This window comes from Teleopsis dalmanni, chromosome 2, assembly GCF_002237135.1.
Source record: "Teleopsis dalmanni isolate 2A chromosome 2, ASM223713v2, whole genome shotgun sequence".
Taxonomy (NCBI): domain Eukaryota; kingdom Metazoa; phylum Arthropoda; class Insecta; order Diptera; family Diopsidae; genus Teleopsis; species Teleopsis dalmanni.
In genome coordinates this window covers 210,149,873-210,172,343 of record NC_051847.1, presented here as the reverse complement: position 1 = coordinate 210,172,343, position 22,471 = coordinate 210,149,873, and the positions used below count along the sequence as shown (strand labels likewise).

At 29.7% G+C, this 22,471-nt stretch overlaps 2 protein-coding genes across 3 annotated transcripts; one reads left to right on the top strand and one right to left on the bottom strand.

Annotated features, from left to right (window-relative positions):
- Positions 1–5,244: 5,244 nt before the first annotated feature.
- On the top strand, positions 5,245–10,116 carry LOC119686390. Its single transcript, XM_038100964.1, has 9 exons — positions 5,245–5,418; positions 6,651–6,865; positions 6,980–7,101; positions 7,166–7,589; positions 7,648–7,806; positions 7,908–8,114; positions 8,174–9,282; positions 9,516–9,720; positions 9,775–10,116. Exons 1-9 carry the CDS (start codon positions 5,260–5,262, stop codon positions 10,073–10,075), a joined length of 2,901 nt encoding a protein of 966 aa, XP_037956892.1. The 5' UTR covers positions 5,245–5,259; the 3' UTR covers positions 10,076–10,116.
- Positions 10,117–13,459: 3,343 nt separating this feature from the next.
- LOC119684168 (cardio acceleratory peptide 2b) lies at positions 13,460–22,130 on the bottom strand. Of its 2 annotated transcripts, none has more exons than XM_038098136.1 (3): positions 21,862–22,130; positions 14,067–14,216; positions 13,460–13,914 (listed from the first exon to the last, which is right to left on the bottom strand). In XM_038098136.1, exons 1-3 carry the CDS (start codon positions 21,938–21,940, stop codon positions 13,742–13,744), a joined length of 402 nt encoding a protein of 133 aa, XP_037954064.1. In that variant the 5' UTR covers positions 21,941–22,130; the 3' UTR covers positions 13,460–13,741. The 2 variants fall into 2 exon arrangements, with proteins under 2 accessions (XP_037954064.1, XP_037954063.1); XM_038098135.1 differs by having other exon boundaries at positions 13,460–13,968; positions 21,862–21,992.
- Positions 22,131–22,471: the final 341 nt, after the last annotated feature.

The window sequence follows — 22,471 nt, the reverse complement described above, 5'->3', positions numbered from 1 at the left end:
TCTTACACCCATGAAATTTGTCAGATTAAATTTATTAACTAATATAGAATAAAAATTGTTATCGTTCAATATTTTTAACAGAGCTGGAACACATTGCTTCTCAGCAATAAACAGGCTTAGTTTGAGTCAAAACAATAAAAAAAAAATAAAAAAAAAGTCTTGCAAAAAGGTAAACAAACTGAGTTGGCGGCATTATTTGCCTATCTAAAAAGCCAAGCAGAACCATTGTTGCACGCTTGACGCTTTCCGAGTTGATATTGTTGCCACAGGTAACTGACCAGGCACAAAGCGGCCCAAACAAAACAATTCCAACAAAATAAAATTAAATGGAAAATGCTCAGGCGGTGAGAGAGTCACAACTAATAACTAGCGACTACGGGGCAGATTGCAGGCAAATTACTACGGATACTGTTACTACCACCAAAGTCAGTCATCGCAGCGCCCAACGGTTCTAGTAACGCTAATATAGTTTAGACAAGTCAAGCAGCGAGTAGAATAAACTGAAAGCTATGAATCAGTACGGGAGCAGCAATTGACGGAGAGAGTGAAAATATCGGAAAATAAAAAAATTAAAACGAAATAAATTTAGTGTATATCATATATATAATATATAAATCATATATATTAAAAATATTAAAGTGAATAGTGAAAAAAATTATATGACTTCCAATTAAAAATAAATAAATAAATAATTGCAAATAATTAGAAGTAAAAAAAATTTATTAGTGAAAAATGTATAAGAGTATTATTTTAATATATAATATGTATATTAATATAATAAAATGTTATTTAGAATTTAAATAAAATTATTTAACATTATTAATATTCACTTTTCGTCTGCCTCATAATGTGAACTTGGTTTGCTAGTTGAAAGCCATTAACAATTTTTAAAATTATTATTTTTTTTTTGAAAAAAGTGCGAAAGAAAATTTGTTTAAAAAAAAACTAAGTGTAGTGCTGTGATGAGGTTTTTCCAAAAATTTTTGACAATCTCTTTGTTCCTTGGTGTCTCATGGAAATGCTCCATTGCCGATGTTGGTCTGCCACTTATACAAATAAGTCACGGTAGGTTGATTTTAAGAGTGTTTATATTATTTTTTTCCCTATTGAAATTTTATTGAAATATTTTAATATTCAACAATAAAAAAAAACAGAATTTATATTTTCACAGTAAATAGTTTTAAAATTCACACTTTTTATTGAAATGTACATTTTGGCTACGGTCAAAGGCGACATGTTAATCTTGTTCAGGTTAACAGTCACGCTGACCTTTAATGTTCCACATCAGCAGTCACAATTGTGGTGAAAGTGTAGATAGAACATTAGTTTGCATAATAATAAGTCTAGGCTAGTTCGATCTAATACTAAATTTTTTCATACCATTGTGTAATGTGAACTATTTAAGTAGTTAATAGGCTCAACCAAAATACAATGTTTAGATGGAAGTTTAGGTACTGAAGTTTATAGTTGAATAGAAGGCATAGTTACTCATATGACTAATAAAAAAATATTTTTAAAAAATTAAAATAATGTGGTTTTGAATGGTCTAATAATTTAATTTACTTCTGTGTATAAACGTAAGCAAACACGATCTACATGACTCCGACAGGGTACGCCCGATCCCATAGTACAGAGTTCCCTAAAAATTGTTATTGTTTCTACCCATAACAGAGTTAGCTTTGGAATACTTGGAAGTAAGCTGAGAAATTGTCTATTGATGCAGACTGATAAAATAGTTTTGATAGCTGTGTAACTGTCTGTGAAGATATATTCTTCCCCTTTCAGGAATTCCAAGATTGCAGCTTGGAGAACACGATCATATAATGGCGAGTACGTAGCTGCTGAAAAAATAACTTTTATTATTAACTCTTATGTAGTCGCAAAAAGTGATCAAATATCAATCTTTATCTCTGACTATCGAGAATCAATACAAGAAGGCGTTCCAGCATGGAGATTATTTGTCTCACAACCTCATCAGCACGCTTCTTGCTCAGTATACTTAATGACTCAAATTATAATTACGTTGGATGTGCTAATAAGTTATCTAATAAGTTGATAAATCCCTTACATTCTTTGATGAGAGGCAGATTGTTGAAATAGCTTTGATGGCTGTCTGATTGTTTGTAAGAATACAGATTTCATTTTTTAGAAAAGCCATGTTCTCAACCAGAGAACAGGCACTTATGAGAGCCAATAATACGATATTTTGGGTGATAGGATAAACAAGTTCTTAGGTCCACGAAGTAGATTTAACAGTCTCCACCTCTAAATTATCATTGACTTCTTAGTGTAAGTTCCTACCTTTACATATATTGTAATTAAATTTTTGTTCTAATCTCCTTTTGTACTAATTATGATGTCAAGGTTATTATCAAATTTTAAGTGAGTGAATACTTGACTAGTAAATTATAGATGAACATAAAAAAATTAAATGAAATGCATTGTATCTGTCGTTAAAATTAAAGACCAAAGGATTAAGTGTATGATCCAAATTAAATGACTCATAGATATCGAGGTAAATATCTTGTGGTAACTAATAAACTCATAGTACCTTATATACAGTACATATAGAATAAAAGGACGGCTTTCGAAATGCTAATACGTATATACCATATACTATTACATTTATAAAGAATATTTTACTTTGTCTCCAAAAACTAAAAAAGCACTTCACGAAAATTAATTTTTATATTCAATTTAATATATCACATGAAATAAACTATATTCCGTATTTATTTTTGACACATATGGTTCATTGTAAATATTTGATGAATTCATTCACATATTGTACATATATATTCCATAGAAAAAAGTCCCTCTTACTTCCTTCCATTTATATTTGGGGCAATCAATAAAAATAATAATTTGTACACTTTGAATATAAACATGTTAATAAAAAGTAACTAATTTAATGGGTTGGAGGTATAATCAAATGCCGCCCAATTAAGGTCAGTGACCAACAGAACTAACTATTGTAATACCAAGTTAATTAAAGTTGTATAAAGTATGAGTTAGCATAAACAACTTTATAAGTTGGTGGAAAACCATGTATAAATACTAAATAAATTTTTATGGAAACATAGGTTATTTTTCGGCAATCCATCTCTGAAAATTTATTATGATATGAAAAAAATTATTTATCTGTATGATAAACCTATAAACGTTTAACATCGAACTTAGAAAAAAAATTAATTTGATTTCATCAACACTTCAGGAACCTTCTCTCAGCCACATTCCTTTCCCAAAGACCATCTGTTCAGCTTCCGAGGGTAATGTGAACTTTATGAAGGACTGTTGTTCGTTGCATTTCAGATCCAAAAAATTGTTTCAGTGGTATACACTATCTAAATTTCGTAAATTTATTTGTAAACAGTTGTTACTGTGATTGTTGGACTCATAGTTATCAAATCGAAAAATGTTAAAATGATTGATTGACTATACTTTCTGTTACCGTTCAGTCATTTTTAGATAAATGAATAATGAATTGGAATGTATAAAGTCTTTTGATTCATTTTGGGGAAGGGTATCGCCAGCCCGTCAAGATATCTGCCTTTCCCTATGGTTTGAGATTTAACAGAGTGATTCATAGAATTAGGCACTTATAAAAATTTTGAAATCGAAGAAATTCATTCGGATAATATCTTTTGGACACTTTCAGGTGACAGATCACCAGTTTATATTAAGAAAATATATATTATAAAAATGAAATGGCACTTAGTTCCCGTTCACGAGTTGCTTCAAGACATGTTTCTAATTGGTTTTAAAACCGTCAATTAGAACAGTTTTATGATTGACTACAGTCTTTCTTAATATTTCCAAATAACAGTATATAAAAATAAAAATCCTTAATTTAAAAATATTATTTGTATACGAACATTAGAAATTATTAGAATGTATTTGATTCAAAAATGAATTCCTAAATATAAAAAAGATCTAAGGTAAAAATGTGTTCAATATACCTATTTTAATTTTATTCAGTTTTTTTAGATTTGTGGTATCTTATAATAGATATACGTTTCTATAGTAGAATCTATAGTAGAATGGTATAAAACTATTGAGATCTTACTATCAATTGCTAAAGACGTCTGTATTAAATAAAAAAAAATAGAAAAAAATGTGATTATTTTTTATAAATATAATGGTTATTCACTTTTTTTTCTAAAACGTTTGAAACATATATTTTAAAGTAATTGGACTAAATATGACTAGTATTTTAATGTACATAGGTATATAAGACAACTATTAAAGGAAGCATTACTTTTTATTAGAGATATAGGAGCCATTTAACTGTAGAATTATGTTTAGCTTATTATATTTAACTGAAGATATATGTAGCTATATGAGTAATATTTCATACAAAATCCATACAAAATCCGTATTAAAAAATATGTTAAAGAAGTTCGATAAGACATTTAATTGTAATATTATTTTCAGCTTATTGTATTTAACTTGACATACTCGTATATGTAGCCATATGAGAACTTTTTTATACAAAATCCATACAAAATCCGTATTAAAGAATATGTTAAAGGTGTTCGATAAGTCTAAGTGTAAACAGGGGTTAGTGGCATTTAAACGAAGTTGCTTTCACTTGAATAAAACTTCTAGTACAATATAATTGAATGTGACAATTTTTAAATTTGGCTGTTTTAAATAGGATAAGAGTGAATAGGTAGTAAATAAGATAATAAACCCGAAAGTTTAGTTGATCAAACAAAAAATAATGTCAATATTTTATCTCGATTTTTTTATTTAATATTATATTGAATAGATGAACAAATGAAAGAATCATTTTAAATCAAATAACTATTTCAGAGTTTTGTAATTTTATTCTTATTATATTGCGGAAGTAATTCTTTTTATTTTTCTTACTAAACATAATAAGACCTCATTACGGAAATTGATTAAACAACGTTACGAGTGGTAACACGTAAAGATTTATCGATATAAAAATAAAATACCCAAAAGTTAAATGCGCCAAATAGGAATTTCTATAGCAACTACAACAACAACACGTTATGACTGAAAACTATGCAGACAAAAGTTATTAAAGTTTTTCTTAGATACTTTTTTAGAATATTTTTTAATAGAAATATGCACTTCTATATATGTATATCTATATATATATATAAGTTTATGTTCTTACATGACAAGGACAAACACAAATTGAGAAATTCGATTTTAAATAAATAAACTTACAATACAATAAATAAACTTTTACTTTTATTTAAAGATGATCTTGGTGAAGATTATCCGGAAATGCAAGAGGAAATTCATTTGGAGGATTTCTTTTGGACAGGTTCAGGCGATGCACCACCAGACTACTTAAAGAAAGTACACACAGGCATCAGTAAAGGCAAAGATGTGATTGTTAAAACGGAAACTGTAGTTGCAACAGTTTATGTTGATGGCAACAATGTAGGTTGAGCTAATATTTAGCATATGATAGTATCTTATAATTTACAATTACATACATAATTATTATATGTTAATTTTCTCTTACCGAGAGTGACATGTCTTATGACGAAAAGAAACAATTTAAAAGTTAGAAGAGTTCGAATAGAAATGTAAAGACAACAACAAAAATTTCGTTCATTTCGTTCATTAATACATACATACATATATAATTGTTAATATACCTCAATATATGGAATAATATACAATAATACATATTTTTAAATATCAGTTATATCTATAACTGAGATGTAAAATATATTTGCAATATTATATATAACAATATTATATATAAAATTAGTGTAATTACCCAAAATGTATTTATTTTGCAACAATATTATAATTATATAAAAGATCTAGAAATATCTTACCACTGTGATATCAAATAATTTATCTACCAAACATATATTTCTAAACTAATTATGTTTCCTCTGATATATCGACTATAGCGAACTTGACGACAAATTAATGCTCCCCATAGATAAAAATTCACAATCGCTATTTGTTATAGCTATCACAAGGCTGGCTTCAGATTCCCCATGGCGAAAGTTCAATTACATTAACTTTTCCGGTTGCCACTAAGGCAGCTTTGAGTTATAGTAGCCATTTATACAAAAACATCAGACGTCTGCTTTCACCAGTTTTCATACTCCGTGGAGAGTACATATATCTAATCTATACTTTTTGTATGCATATTGATGTTTTTAAACTTAATGAGAATTATTAATTTAATCATCTATATATCGAAAAATAGTACATATATGGTAGCAAGCGTTTATATACATGCTTAAATTCAATTTTTCTATCTATACACTACCATCAAACAATATTTTTAGTAACAAAGAGAAGTATTTTTAATCAAACTGATAACAGATATATACAGTTCAGATATAACTTACAGTTAATGTAAGAAATATCTTGGAGAGATTCTACAAACTATGACTGCTTATTTTATATCAGTTAGACGAGACTAATTAACGGCGAAATATTTTAAAATCTGCAATTGTAATTAAATTTTTAATAAGGGTAGATATATATGTTTATATTTAATATATAAGACAAGTGAATTTCCATATAAATAAATCAAAATCAAATATTTAGTTGTTATCCTTGTCGCGGTAAAAATTTTTCTATAAAAAAAGCTAACTTTTATTTCTATGAAAACTTTGGATCGTTTATTTTATTGTATCCTACAGGAAATAGACATACCAATTTGTTTGGATTGTCTACCAGACGATGGAGGTGGAGGTAACAATGGCAATTGGGGTTTCAAAGAAGCACTGCCACATAATTATTCAGCTACAGATAGACGATATTGGCTGCTTACTGTAATGTCAGGATTCTACTCACAGAAAGATAATCCAATGCTAGAAGAAAAATTGGCAAGGCTCTATCGTTTAGCATTTACAAGGTAAGTATATTAAATACATGACAAATCGTTTGCTATATTAAGTACATTCATGTAAAAAACACATGTATTATATTATTATACAATTATATATTATATTATGTTTCATTATAATAGACAACAATCTAGACATTTGGGTATTAATGGCGTTCAGGAAATAGCAGGACTTTCTGTGCCAATTGGTAGAGAAAGAAGAGAAAATAATGATGAACCAATTTTAAGCAGTACAACCGCAAGAAGTAAGAGATGTTATTTAAATTTTTTTAATTTATAAATTTTTTTATGACTCATATTCCCCTCCAGCATCAGTATCGGATATTGAAATTGTTGATATGGCCAAAGATAACATACCTATTACTCAAAATATTTCCCTTAATCAAATAAGAAATACCAAATCGGAATTAGTGTCTTCCGAGGAGAGTGAAATGGATATACATTTAACCAGTACAGTAATTACAACTACAGAAAAACAATCTACAAGTGAAGCCACAGATTATGTGACTTTCTTACCTTGGGAATTGATACAGCAAAATGGCAAATCAGAGAAATCAGAAAAAAGTAAAGCGGCAGCTATACTTAATCCATTTAGTCCAACACATTCACCTCACCCAGTCTTCAGAAATGATCATGTACGTATTGTGATACATAATATCAGTCAAATTACAGAGGATGATGTGCAGAGCGGCAATTTCGGAAATACATATGATGACGATGTTAATAGTAAATTGTAAGTATAAAGCTTGAAGTATTTATTTTAATTATTCACCTATATTAATAATTCATAGAGATGAACGTCCAATTGCGAACCAAACCGAACTGATCTATTCAGTTTTTGTTAATGGTCGTCCGGTTTTGGCATCGACGGCCGCAAATGACATGAAACTAGTAAGTGAAGCAGAAGTTTCAGATGTGATTGGAAAAGAGATTTATATGAAAGCCGAACGTAAGTTTATATTTATAATAAATACACATATCTGTAAGGCAATATACATATTAAACATATTGTACATAAAAATACTATACATCATATAATAATATAATATACTATTTCAGCTTATTTACGTGAACCTCAAGCTACTCCACTTGCTCCAGCTACACGCAGCGGTTCAGTTGGCTTTATTGATTCTATACAAAACAACACTGCGTTGGTTGTTGTCAGTTCCATTGCTCTCCTGTTGCTTCTATTACTGCTCATTGCTCTCTTGCTAATGGGTCGTTCCCATGTACGTGAGAAACATATTGAGAATACTAGGTAAGCGCCGATGCTGTAGCTTTTTCTGATAAAAAATAATCATTTAAACACATTTTCAGATCAACAAGTCGTAATGAGCTACTAAGTGAGAACCAGTCAGGTAGAGTAACCTCAAGTGCTACAGTTTTAGATACAGAACGCTCCACGATACATTCTCGCGATGTTGGTGTACAAAATATGTCGTTCGAGAAGGAGCAAATACATAGAAGTAGAGAAGCACGTATACAGTTTCCAGGTCCACCACAAAATAGACGTGGCTCTATTACTTCTACAGATAACACATCAGATTCATCTGTTTATTGTCCTATAAATCCACCGACTGCAGACGTTCAGCGTATTTTAGACGAAAAAGCTGCTAACTTATTTGAACGCCACAAAAGGCGACATCACCAATATGACCATGCGGAGGGACGCGAAGAAACCGCTTACACTACCATTCTATCAGAGAAAAAACGAGAAAAGCAGCGTTACAAAACTAAGCGACGTTATTTATCGGAAAATCGTGTGGGTTCACTCGAGACAAGCCCAGTCCAACGGCTTGGAAACTCATCAGGTGATGATATTGCAACAGAATCTGTAGATGGTGATACAGTATCTGTACCTGGTGCTTATCAAAACTACGAGCGTGCTGAAGCTTACAATCCACATAATAACTACCATCGTAATAAGCTGTTACATCAAAAGAGCTTCTATGTTGATCCCGAGCCTAGCCATTCAAAAGGTGTGCATCACTTACAGACCACTGAAGCTATTAACAAAGAAATTATACGGACATTACAACCATCGGAAAAGTCTTCAGATACTGGTAGTATTGGTTCATTTCTTTCCATGGCATCTGTAAAAGCATTTCCAAAGAATACTCTGCCGGAACCACTAAATCGCGTCTTAGATCCAGTTTTTGTTACATATTATGATAATGTGGAGAACACAGTGCCCACATCTGGTAAATCACATAAGTCACAACGTCGACAACGTAGCCAAAAAGATTCGCTGGATGGTACAACTATTGCAACCATTGAAAGTTTTCCAATACCGAAAGCACCAATGAAAACTCAAAGATTAACCTCCCAAAGTGATAATGCCGATCCTGGTGTTGTGGGTCCGATTGTTTGGGAGAGACATAAGAAATCAATGAGTGGCGATAAAGAAACTGGTAATGATAAAAACAGTGCGCCAAGTCTAGAGCAACGTGCACGATTTTAGTAATTTTTTACTGAAGTAGTTGAAAGTAGTACAAATTTAGTAATTGCAAATCGAGTAGCCTAAACTAACTATCTCACTTTTATTCGTAAATTGTACATAAGCAACTCTCAAATACAACGGAATTTCAACACTCAACTTCCTTTTGTCTTCTTCCCATTCCTTTCGTTTTCTTTTACATTTTTTTCAACTTAAACTTAGACGATGGAGTTTATGCAGGTTCGAATTTTAGCCCGATTCGTGATCCTGCTGCTATACGAAATCATTACGGAGATTTACTCGAAGGCGCCATGCAAATGTATACCAGCCACGATGATTTGCCCATGCCATTACCCACAAGAGATTTCACTAATAATCGCAAGCCTACTAAACGTGAGAATCGTGGCTCTTCCGCTGGTATACCAAGGTTTGTTTTTCGTTCAAGTTAAATATATTAGTTAAATATATTATTATTTTTTAGTTATAGTAGCAGACCGCATAGTTTTGATATACGTCCATCCACCGCACAACCAAAAACAACGCCTAAATCAAATCAATCAACACAGCCACCATCACCGACCACAGGCGCTTGGGGTGGCAGTCTTTATGATTCACACTCTACACTGGTACGTCCAATGAGTGCTGGTCCAATACAGTATCCAATGTCAAAAAATATGGGCTCTGGTTTGAAATCGAAAGCAAAACGTACAGATTCTTCAGCTGCACCGATTATTGAGGCAATTCAAAATGAGCTACGCAGATTCAAAGAAGATAAAAAATGAAAAATTTAATTTTAAGCAATTTAATGCATTTAATAGTTCTTAGTCGCATAAAATTTTAATATTTTATTACATGTTTGTAGATATTAAAGATACAAATAGAAAGAAATCCAAAAAAATGAGATAGTGTACTAAATTGAAAACAGGAACTAAGGCTTTCGTAGTCATCAATAATCTAAGGTTAGTTCAGTACGTGGAAATGGGGGTTGAATTTCATGTCTTTAATGTCTTTGTCAATTAATATGACAACACTATATCAGTTGGGTATATAATGCAAAGCTGATTACTGTATGACACAAAGATGACACAATTCTATAAGCTACACATGTTAGACCAGGTTAGTGCCTTGTATATAGTGGTCATGTTTCATATCTATGGGAAAAGTGAAGAGAACTGTAAGTTTCTATCAATTGAGACATACTTTATATAATGTTCTATAAATAATTTGGATCCTTTAATTTGTTTTCCAATATTCCCCGGTCAAGGATACCGCACCGGATAGCGCAGAAGTTTCGAGTTTCATCTCAGTACCTTTCCAGCAATGTTGCTGCTAGGCTTTCTGAGAGTGTGCTCTATCCAGCTCCATTAACGATTATAAATTTATTCTGTTGCTCTAGTTTGGCCTGTCCGATCCTATAAAATTATATTGAGACATACTAGATACAGAACAGAATAAGAAATAAAGGGGATACTGGCTTTCAAAGAACGAAACGCTGTTAGCACTATTGATTCGTTGTGTTATTTGCCGATCCCAACTGAACAGTGAAACTTCTAAAATGTCAGCTGTTGAGAACATTCTTAATAGATTAGATTAATAATAATTACTTCTGAATGAGGCATTTATATATACAGGGCTAGGCGATTGAAGTGTTACCAACTACACACCGGTATACCTGTCAGACTGATATTGCCAACTAAGTGAAATTCATACGAACGACAGCTGTTTACATTAAGACCGAAAAGTTTTCGGAAATTCTCATTTAAAATTCGCGCGCTGTATATTTTTCGATATTTTAAGTTTATGTAGTTTGGCAGCACTGTCCTTAATTACTATGCCAAAAATGAGCGCGATCTGTCAGACAGTTCGTTTACGGCAGCTGTTGAAACCAGTTCACCTCAGTAGGGCGTTGCGAAAAAAACAATGGAAAAAAATATTGAACAAAGAGTTTGCATCAAATTTTGTGTTTCGAACGAAATTTCGTGTGCAGAATCGTTGCGAATGCTACAAAAGGCTTATGGGGAATCAGTTTTATCGAAAACTCAAGTTTATGAGTGGTACAAAGCCTTCCAGGACGGTCGTACGACCGTCGAAGACATTTCGCAACGCACTACTGAGGTGAACTGGTTTCAACAGCTGCCGTAAACGAACTGTCTGACAGATCGAGCTCATTTTTGGCATAGTAATTAAGGACAGTGCTGCCAAACTACATAAACTTAAAATATCGAAAAATATACAGCGCGCGAATTTTAAATGAGAATTTCCGAAAACTTTTCAGTCTTAATGTATATCGTTTATAAGCTACCACAGGAATTTGTGTCTAAGTTGTATAGAACAAAAGTTAATTGAAATACAATTCAAATGTAATAGTGTGATTGCGTTATATTTCGTTGGAAAACCATAACCAACGATTGTTCGTGAGCTCAAACACCTCAAATTGAATAAAATATTTGTGTATTGTACCATAAATCATTATAATATTATAGGCAGCGTCATCAAACGCTATGGCCACCTGAAATATCACAGCAATGTCACTTGAAATCCGACGCATAATCCAAAATGAGCTAAAGGTAAAGCCTTACAAGTTCCAAAAAGCACAAGATCTTATACCAAAGCAACAAAAGGTTAGACTCGAATCAGAAAAGGAGTTATTACTCTTGCACAAACGTGTCGAATTTTCAAATATTATGTTCTCTGATAAGAAAAAATTTCCTCATTGAGCAATTCATAAACTCTTAAAATTATCGTGTTTAGTTAACTAAATGCACTGTCAAAAATTTAAGACTACGAATGACTACTCGAAGTAATTTTCCATCTCAAGTAATGATATAGACAGCTGCGACCGCCGATGAACGCTCTCCAATCGTTTACATCAAACCTGGTATCAAAGTTAGTGCGAGATATTATCGGAAAAATGTTTTGAAAGTTGCTTTAGAGCCGTGGGCATGCAAATATTTAAGTCGTAGGCCATGGACGTTCCAACACGACTCGGTACCATCTTATTAGGCTCATGTGAACTAAAAAAAGTTGAAAAATCATGTTTCAAACTTTATTTCGTTTACACAATGACTTTTATTTACAACTTGTATTTTATAATTTTTTTCCTTTTTGTCCTTCATAACCTGGATGTAGGGATCCTCTGCTGGAGTTGAGGCGCCTTCCTGAACTTAATCCCTCAACGAAATCATGGTTTTCTTCTTACTCAACTTTCATTCCTCTAAGTGCTACTGCAAATACACTTTTCGTTGCCTCATCTTCATCTATATTCACAACATGACCAAGTCAGCGAAGCCGAGAGATGTCAATTTGTTTAATAACGTCAATGTCGTGGTAAATCTTTTACAGATCATGGTACATTTGGATACGATTGATGTGACCAACTCGTAGAACCACTACTAAAAGCGATATCGTTTATTAAAAAACTATCTGTAACTATAAATATGCTATTTTAAGGATCATATGGAAGTTCTTATATGGAATATTTAGGTAATTATTGGTGATTTGGTAAAATGTTCAGTGTAATATGTGGCACTAGTTGTATACCGTAAATAAAAACAAAATATATTAATTCAAATATTATCTTTTTGATATATATTCACTAATATATATATTTCTCATTTTTTAGTTTTAAATTAAAACACAAAATTCGTTTGGCACTTTCTGTGCATTATTTTCTTGTTTTTTATTAATCGCAATAAAATTTATATTATGGAATTTAGCATCTCAAAAATAACATTTAATATATATATATAGATTTATTTAATTAAAAAAATTGTAGCGTATATATATATGTAGCGTATATATATTTTCTACTTATTAAAGCTAAATATCTAATATCATAATTAATCAGATTAATATTCATAGAATGTAATAAAGTGTTGAAAATACATTGTTAGTTGTTAATAGTGAAAATATTTGTTTTTTATATATAAAGATTTTCATTAATTAACATTATCATTAATTTCTGAGAACATCAATTAATGAAAACCCACACCAGCCCAGTTATAAAAAACAATACCATAAACCCACTGATATTTTCAAACACTTTAATGCATTTCAATAATTTGTTTTTATTTTGAAATTTAATTTAATTATTTTTTAAATACAAAAATTTATTTTAATTTACTGAATCAAACTGAAAAAAAAATTAATAAAATTAACAAATTCAAAAATTGATCTCTTTGCTTTTTTCTTACATTATTAAGGGCAACTGCGTATAAGATTTGCAAAATGTTTTCTTATATATTTTTTAATTTATTTAATATATATTTTTATTTTCTGGTTAAATATTGTTTATAAATTGTAAAATTGAGTGTGTGCATCATAGCGTAAATATATTTTTATTGACGTCCATTGTATAACCAAGGCATTGAAACGAAATCGTAGTCCATTTTCATCGCAAATATTTTGTCATCAATAGAGTTTTTGTCGAAATTTTTGTCTTCATTCGTCTAATATTCCTCGTTTTGTCCTTTGTTTGCATGCTGCTTCACATTATTGTTAACGCTGCGCTTGCCAAGTCGGGGACCAAACCATAAACCGGAAGTAGGTCCAGCACGTTTCTCAAGTGCTTGTTGCAGTGCCAATAGACGAGCCCATTTACGCATTTCCGCATCAGTTCGACCTACACGAGGAAAGGTGATTAAATTAGCACGTTTGATTTCACTTTTGGGAAGGTCTAAAAAAAAATTAAATAAATTAATAAATTAATAATTAATAAATTAAATAATTCTAATCTATAATACTTATTAATAATGTTTACTATAATTTTTATACCTTCATAATCCTCTAACGAGGGCTCATACAAATTGTCATCCATGTCGTGTAAATTATTTGTTAAGCTTGGATCGCTACGGCCAACGCGTGGGAAGGCATAAAGTCCGGAGGTAGCACCACCTCCACGTCTATTTTTGCTTTGTTCAAATTCTAGTTGAAATGACAACAAAAAATTATTTTTTTTTATATATATTTAGGCATAAATGTTGAATAAATTTAATGTTAAATAAACACAAAGTCGCCACAAAAGTTGTAAATAATAAATTTATTAAGTGTTGCACATATTTCGGAGATTCGCTATTTGTGGCTACTCCATTTAAATAAATTCAACAGCTGCTCCCGAACTCAAGGCGCAAACCAATTTATGTAGGCATTTGCTGGATAATTGATTTGGTTCCACTTTGGGAGCTATTAAAATGAAACGCCTAGCGGATGCAGTAATTTGTAAATAATTGTAGGCAGTTGTAATAAATTTGCTATGTTTTCATCTACACAACGAAATATTAAAGTCTTTGGAGGTGAACCTTTAGAATGCAGTTAAAAAATATATACAAACAATACATAAATTTTTTAATAAAAATTAAAAGTTCATTTCTATTTGTTAATACTGCAGATATTGATTTGATTTAAAAAACTTAAAAAAAAAATAATATTTTTATAATGAAATTATATATATATATATATATATATATGTAATATAATAATTTTTCACGTAGTTATAATTGAACCAACAATTTTTAGTGTGGCTGTGACCAACAATACAAAAAATTATTATCACTATATAATTTTTCCTACAATAGAAATAAATAGTAGTATTAGTGGCAAAGGCAGTGGAAATTTTTTAGCCTTAATACCAGTCAATAATATTTTTAACTTAAAATAAATTCAAATAAATATTATATATGTTATCTCCAGAAGTTATATATATTAGATAATTTTTCGTTACAATCCATTTCATTCCTAACAACAACCATGTCTGGTCTTCGCACCGTGCAACAAATTTATCCATCGATACAAGTTTATCCATCGATACAAGTTCTAAGCCGGTACCATCCAATTTGGAAGTTGTTGTCATCACTCTAACTCTAATTTGCATCGGTGCCGCTTATAATAAAATCTAACATAAAAAGTTTAACCGAGCAAGCTATAATTACTCTTAGAAATTATTGACTTGCCCAGCTTTATTTATAAGACTATATCTGCTCCAAGAAAAGCTGAAATGTATGCGATAGACAGGCTTATATACTTTAACCTTGAACATAACTATCAGCGCCATGGAGTAGTAGTTTAAACTAATTACTATCAAGTAATAAAGGCTTCAGTTTTCATTTGGTAACATTAACACTGCTAATGGATTGTCTTAAAAAGCTAAACGTCATTGTCCAAAATAACTAGATATGTATCGTAGGGGGTTTCGAATTACGACTGAATTTCCGCTAATAACATCGCAGACAGATTTGTCGGAAAAGCGGCAACATTGCTGCTGTGGGGTCGAAATTTTCCATGACTTGGGAAGAGAATATTTTATACTCATGCATTCAGAAAAAGAAGGAGGTACAATACATTTCTAGATTGCAATGTAAAATAACTCAACATAAACGCGGTCGAGAGGTCAAACCACTTTTTGTGAAACACTCATATCTTAGATCCATATGTGGAAATAATAGAGCCCTGTAGATACTGCAGTAGCTTGGATGTTACAGTAAGAATTACTGATATAGAGGTCTTGCTAGCTACTGGTACTGTTTCAGCAGTCATCAGTTAAAGTTCCGATATTCATCATCCCCGATATTATAAGCTGCTACAATTGAACTACTTTGGTTTAGGATGGAAGGATTGCAACACCTCAAACTCGTACCTCACTACCCCATTTTTTTGATTCATCATTGTTATCTGCAGCTTCTGATATTATATTACGAGTACATTTAAATCTACTTTCATCAATTATTTCAATACATGAAGCCTGAATTATTAAACACAAAGAAACATTCCAAATACAAATCAGGATATATGGTATTGACTGCTGAGTGATTCATAAAGAAGAATACTCTACACTTAGGTATGTTATTAATAAAATTAATGTTAATAGCGATTTTAAATTAACAAAATGTTTAAATTAATATTAAGAAGTATTGTATAATTTTTTGGAATAAGAACGTACATACTCGAATATTGAAATTCGATACATACTTCATATAATAATAGACTTCTTTAAAGGCTTTTTACTCCTACATCTTGGTTGAATCTTTAATAATAAGAGTATAAGATTTCGAGTGAATATTAATTTAATTTACAAAGACAAAAAAGTATATAAACTTCCATGTTAATAATCAAATTAGGTGCCTAAAGGTTTTTAATATTTTTATTACTTTTGTAGTACAAAATGTAATCCAAAAGGGCTTAACGCGTAGTCTATGAATGAAATTTAAATTGTGAACTAATTGTATACTTAAATGGAATGTATATCAGGGTTACATACAATTCATTTACAAAACACTCGAATAAATTTGTTCATTTAAGATTAAATAGAAATCATTTAATGTGGATGGTGTAATTAATTATTAATATATTTTGCCATGCAGAAGACTTCAGTAGGTTGAAATAAATGAATCAGCAGTTGAGAAGTCCATCATAAAGTTAACAAATTGAAGTTGAGACAGTTTAATATAATTTCAAGAAAATGAAGATATGGTTATTTTCTTTATTTATTTCAATAATCTCTTTTTTTTTTAATAATATTTAATCTTACTTACATACAAAGTTTAAAAAAGAAACTCCATAAAAAATAAAAATTGGAGAGAAATACCATACCAACATACCAGAAACGAACAGAACTTTGGAAGATGTACAACGGCGATAATTTTTGGGTAAAGCACAGTATTATAACCTGGAGACAATAGCCAAAGAAAATAAAAAGTTTTTCTACTAATGAGATAGGAACTAGAATTGCCTCGTAAATGTATAGAGACAATGGAGCCAAGAAAACTTATTGGCAATTAACGAACATGCCTGCAAAACATATAGGTAGCCCTTAATACAGATACTACTGTACTGTACTAAGTATGTCTCTAACTAGTGCCGCTAAGAACTTGTGCTGTTAATGCTCTAATGCTCTTTCTTTAACTGGTATCGCTAGGGATCTGGGCAATTATTTTACTAACCAGTTTTTCAACTGGTATCGCTAAGACGCGGAGGTCTATACCTACTAACCAGTTCAACGTACCAACCTGCCTAATTTTATAGAAAATCTGCAATACTAAAAATATTTCTATTTTATTTAGAGACAATCTTCATGCAAGTTGTCACTGAGTTCTTTCTGCGCTAAAAGCCTCAATGATATGCAGCCATCTGTATACAAACTGGTCACTTACCGTTAAAAGAAAATCCAAAAATCTCATTGAGATGCCCCTTAGAGACATCAGTCTATTGGTAGGTTTACTTACAGGTCACTGCAAACTTGGCAATCATGTTAGAAGATTAAATCTGTGAGGAAGTCGATAAGAGTGCTTCTCATCTACTATGTGTTTGCCCAGCTCATGCACGGCAGCGATTTAACACTTTAGGAGCACCTTCTCTTGATGATCTTGATCAATTACAAGATCTGACTCAAAACAGCACAATGGCATAAGTGGATCCCCTAGGTATCGCTGGTAAAACCTAACCTACCTAACCTAGAGACAAATGTTTTGAAATCATTATAATAAAAATATTAGAAGGACATATTTAAATTTTCTGATTAAAAGTTAAAAATAATATTATAGAATTATGTTGTAGACGATCGTATAAGCTTTATGTAGTGAATACTTATGAGAATTTATTAAAGTTGGTTATGAAAATTTTCGGTGAACTGAACTTAATAGCCAAAAATATTATAATTATTCTGATATAGTATAGGAAAACCACATTATAATTACCACTGTTTTGGCAAGATGTTGATAGTACAAAGCACACTCTATACCTCACTTAAATGCCAACAAAATCAATTTTTTCTTGTTAAAATCACAGTGTAGGTAGTATCTACTAAGCAGTTTAGTTTGCTGTTTTTCTTGATAATTTTACAAGTAATTTAGAAACAATAATCGTTATATTGTCAGCAGGAACGCTTAAGCATGGATTAGCACCTTTGCTAGTACATGAAAATATTTACTCAACTTAATAGACAAAAAAGGAGCACTGAAACATTTAAACTGAAAAAAGTCAATCACCTACAATGAACAGGAACAGGAATATAAAAGTAAAAGTGAAAACTAATGATGCAAGGATACACAACCTCTGCGTCTATTGAAAGTGTTCTAACATCGAACTATATTGAGCAACATTTAAAAGAATTTATGTATCTTAATCCGATACGAATGCAGAATTTATGTAAATTTAATTTAAGTCGGTTTAACAAACAATTTAAACAAATTACACTTTAACTTCCAAACCATGACATCAGTCTCAGAATGGAGTAAGACAGCCCAGCTGCTGCTCTGAAGGTGGCTAGAATTTTAAAAATGGGAGTGTGGACAATGCTTGCGCCAGTGATGCGATTGATTGCTATGGATTTATGAGCGATTTAATAGCAACAATTGTATATTTACAGAAAATAAAAATAGTGAGTAATGTACTTCAAAACTCTTTAAATATTTTTAAAGAAAAAATATCTAAAAAAGAATTTATCAGTAAATTTAATTTAAAATCTTACTTTTATGTCTGAGTAAACCACATAATTTCTGATTAAATTTATTAATTATTTTTTAATAAGATTTCTTCACCTTTAAAAATTGATTAACTGCGGTTTACTCGTCGTACTTGAGTTAGTCCTGATTTGCAGGGAATTCGTCAGTAGAGGCTGATGTGCCGCTGACATTTATTTGAGTTGCTTTCATGTAGTGGAGTAGGATAAGGAGTAGGAGTAGGAGGAAGAGAAGGCTCTTTAAATATTTATATTAAAAAACGTATTGACAAATTGAATAATTTCAATGTTGAATTATTAATGAATTCACTTGCAAACGATATAAAAATAGGCACTCGAATTAATATACATTAAAGTCAAAATTTATTCATATTTTTTACATTTGTTATTGAAATGTACGCAATTTATACGAATACTTCTTCCTATGTTTCACATACATTTGCCGAGTTTTCTATTCACTTGCAAATAAATTTTAAATATGTTTTTACGCATTTTTCTGGTGAAGTTGATAATGTAACTGATATATTGAATAATATTTTATATTCTTTTACATACATATCTTTTTCTTAATATCTTTTAACAATTGTTGTTTTCAAAGTAAACAATATAGACAGTATAAGTAATTCTATTTTATGGTCCTACATTTGGCATATGTACTTGTCTTAGTAAGGCATAAAAATTATCTTATGCCTAATTATTATTTTTATTCGTAATACAAAAATTTATTTAAATAGAGTAATAGAAAAGTACTTATTACTAAAAACATAAGTACTCTAGAACTTTACTTAACATCATATCCAGAAATAATCCAACGTTTCTTATCAAACGAAATCCCTATAATAATAGAAGCACATTTACTACCAGAATCGAAAAATGAATACTATACCTACAATAACGAGCATATCAATATAATCATAAATATTATCACAATGGTCACCAAAAATTTCAGCTAGACAACATTGAGTTTTTCTTAGGGATGCTGACAATTAATCTGTTTTCGATAAGCATATCTATTTTACCTACTAAATTGGCCCTAACAATATGTTATTGGGTTTCAGCCTGAAGACTTACGATATTATTTTAAAATACTGTTACTCATATAATAATCAACAGCTGCAGTGGTGCAGTTAGCTTTATCTTCCATCAATAAAGGCTTCTAATATGTTATAATATATATTTCAACAAATAATCAGTTAAACAATTTTCTGCATACGAGACCATCAAATGAGTGGTAAATAATATTTAGAAAAGTGTTGCTTTTAGTGAAATAAGTTAACCTAAATTAAAATAATATGGGTATTCACGACAACAAGAATCTTTCAAGTACATATATCTTGTTAGCATAAACTTGAACACTGTTATCATGTTCGATGACTGAGACTCTAATGTATTAATAATTTTTTAGACTAAATATTAAAAATTGAACTTAAATATTTACGTTCCTTTCTCTAGTATAGCAATATCAACAGCAATATTTATTTTTTCGTATATATGAATATATATTCATATATATATAATATATGAAAAGGAACTATTTAAAGTTAGACGGACAAGGACAAAAATTTATTTTTAATAAAATAATCGAATTTAATTGTTTATAGTCCTTGTCTTCTTTGCTATTCGAATCCGTTTATATTCATTTTCATTCTACACTATTCTGTCTCCTTTTCTTCCATTTTTTCCTATTACTTCTGTTGGTATTATTATTATTAAAGGTGCTCTTTTTTCCTATTACTTCTGTTGGTATTATTATTATTAAAGGTGCTCTGATTTAAGCGTTCGTCTATATTTACATTAAAACTGTAACAACGTAGAAATATATACTGTAGTTAACTTTCTATAAAACATTTTCAAGGATTAACACCAAAACTAGATCTTTAAAATACTTTCCACAATTTGAGCAATCATATAAGATTAGAAAACTAGATCTTTAAAATACTTTCCACAATTTGAGCAATCATATAAGATTAGAGTATAGATATATGCAACGTTACAATCAAATCAGTTTCGACATTAGTACGGAACCACAAGTGAGGTGAAATTATTTGATCCCATTATATATAATCGGAATATCAGTAAAATAATAAATTATCAAATTATATTTTTTTATGTTAAAATTCAATCGTTTTTATTTGAGAACGAAACGATTTCGAAGATATTTTGTTAAAGAAACTTTAAATAAAAAGAGGAATTATCTTTTTTGAAGAAACATTTTAAGGAAATTTACTTTTTATAACTGAGGATTGAATCTGAAAATTAAAATTTATATTTTAAACAAATTTATATCATTTAAAAAGCTTTTCTAATAAACATATTATGTGTGTTTTAATAAAAAATAAATAAATAACAGTTAATAATATCAGGAGTATAATAAAAAAATTAATCTTTTAAAAATCGAATTATTTTGAAAATGATTTTAAATAAATTAAAATTAAAAACAATTTGAACAATATATTATAAATATAAATGACACGATATATAAAAGATATATAATTTATATTTAAATATTTGAGTTATATTAAAAAATAAAATATAATAAAAAATATATATGTTAATAATATAATTAATGGCATTGTCTTTTGTATTAGACATTTTCAGATAACTAATTAAGTTAAACAAGTGTTAAAATTTTAATATTATTATTATAGTTAGTAGTTAGTAGTGGTTTAAAATAAATAAAAAATTTAAAAATATTTTTATATGTAAAAGAAAAATTAATTATTACTAAAATTGGCTATAGTTAAAAAAATATAATATCCATGTTATAAAAATATAATATCTCTTATTTTTTATATTTTATATATCTTTTATGTGATATTATATATATAAAAATTTTTAACTTGTATAAAAAAAATTTAAAATAACAAATACAATATATGAAGAAGCAATAAATTCTAAAAAATATTATTATAATTATATATATTATATGTTATTTGATGGTTTTAGTATTTTATATTTTTAACTTTACCATTAAGTTATTATTATTCATTTTCATTTATTAATTATATTTGTTATAAGTATTACAAAAATAAATTTTCTTTTCGCACTAGTTTATTTTAATTAGATTCAGAATTTATACTTATATATCAAATTTTATTTATTAATATAATCACTTACCAGCTTGAGAAAGTCCAGCCAAAGCAATTATCAATACAGTTAAGTAAATTAAAAAATCCGCACTGAACATTGATTTCATTTTGGTTTATTTTTTGTTTTTTTTGTTTTGTAAATGAAATTACTTAAAAATTTATAAATTTATTAAAATAACAATTTTGAACTTAGCAACCACAAAATAATTGAAGCACACGGCGATTAAGAAATTTTAAAAATAAATTTTTAATATTTGAAATTAACCGTCGGATTAAAATTTTAAACAAAATAAAATATATACATTAAAATATATATATTTCTTTTGTTTTAAAACTAAAATAACTTCCTGTTGTTGTATTTGTGGAATTGTGCTTTTCTAAGTCTTGACTACTTTTCCTCTTCACGTACAACAGAATTATGCTTGATAACTGTTAAAATCCGTGTCCTTTTATATGAAAAAGACAAAAGGCATCGCCTGCAGGATAATGGCAAAGCAACAAAACTCATCAGTAGCAACAGCAACAATTGGCGACGCATCCTTGCTTTGATACACATTAAAGGCAGCACAACATTGCCTACATACAAATGTGCTTATGAATGTGTAATTTTGGGGGGTCCCAACACAAGACACAACACG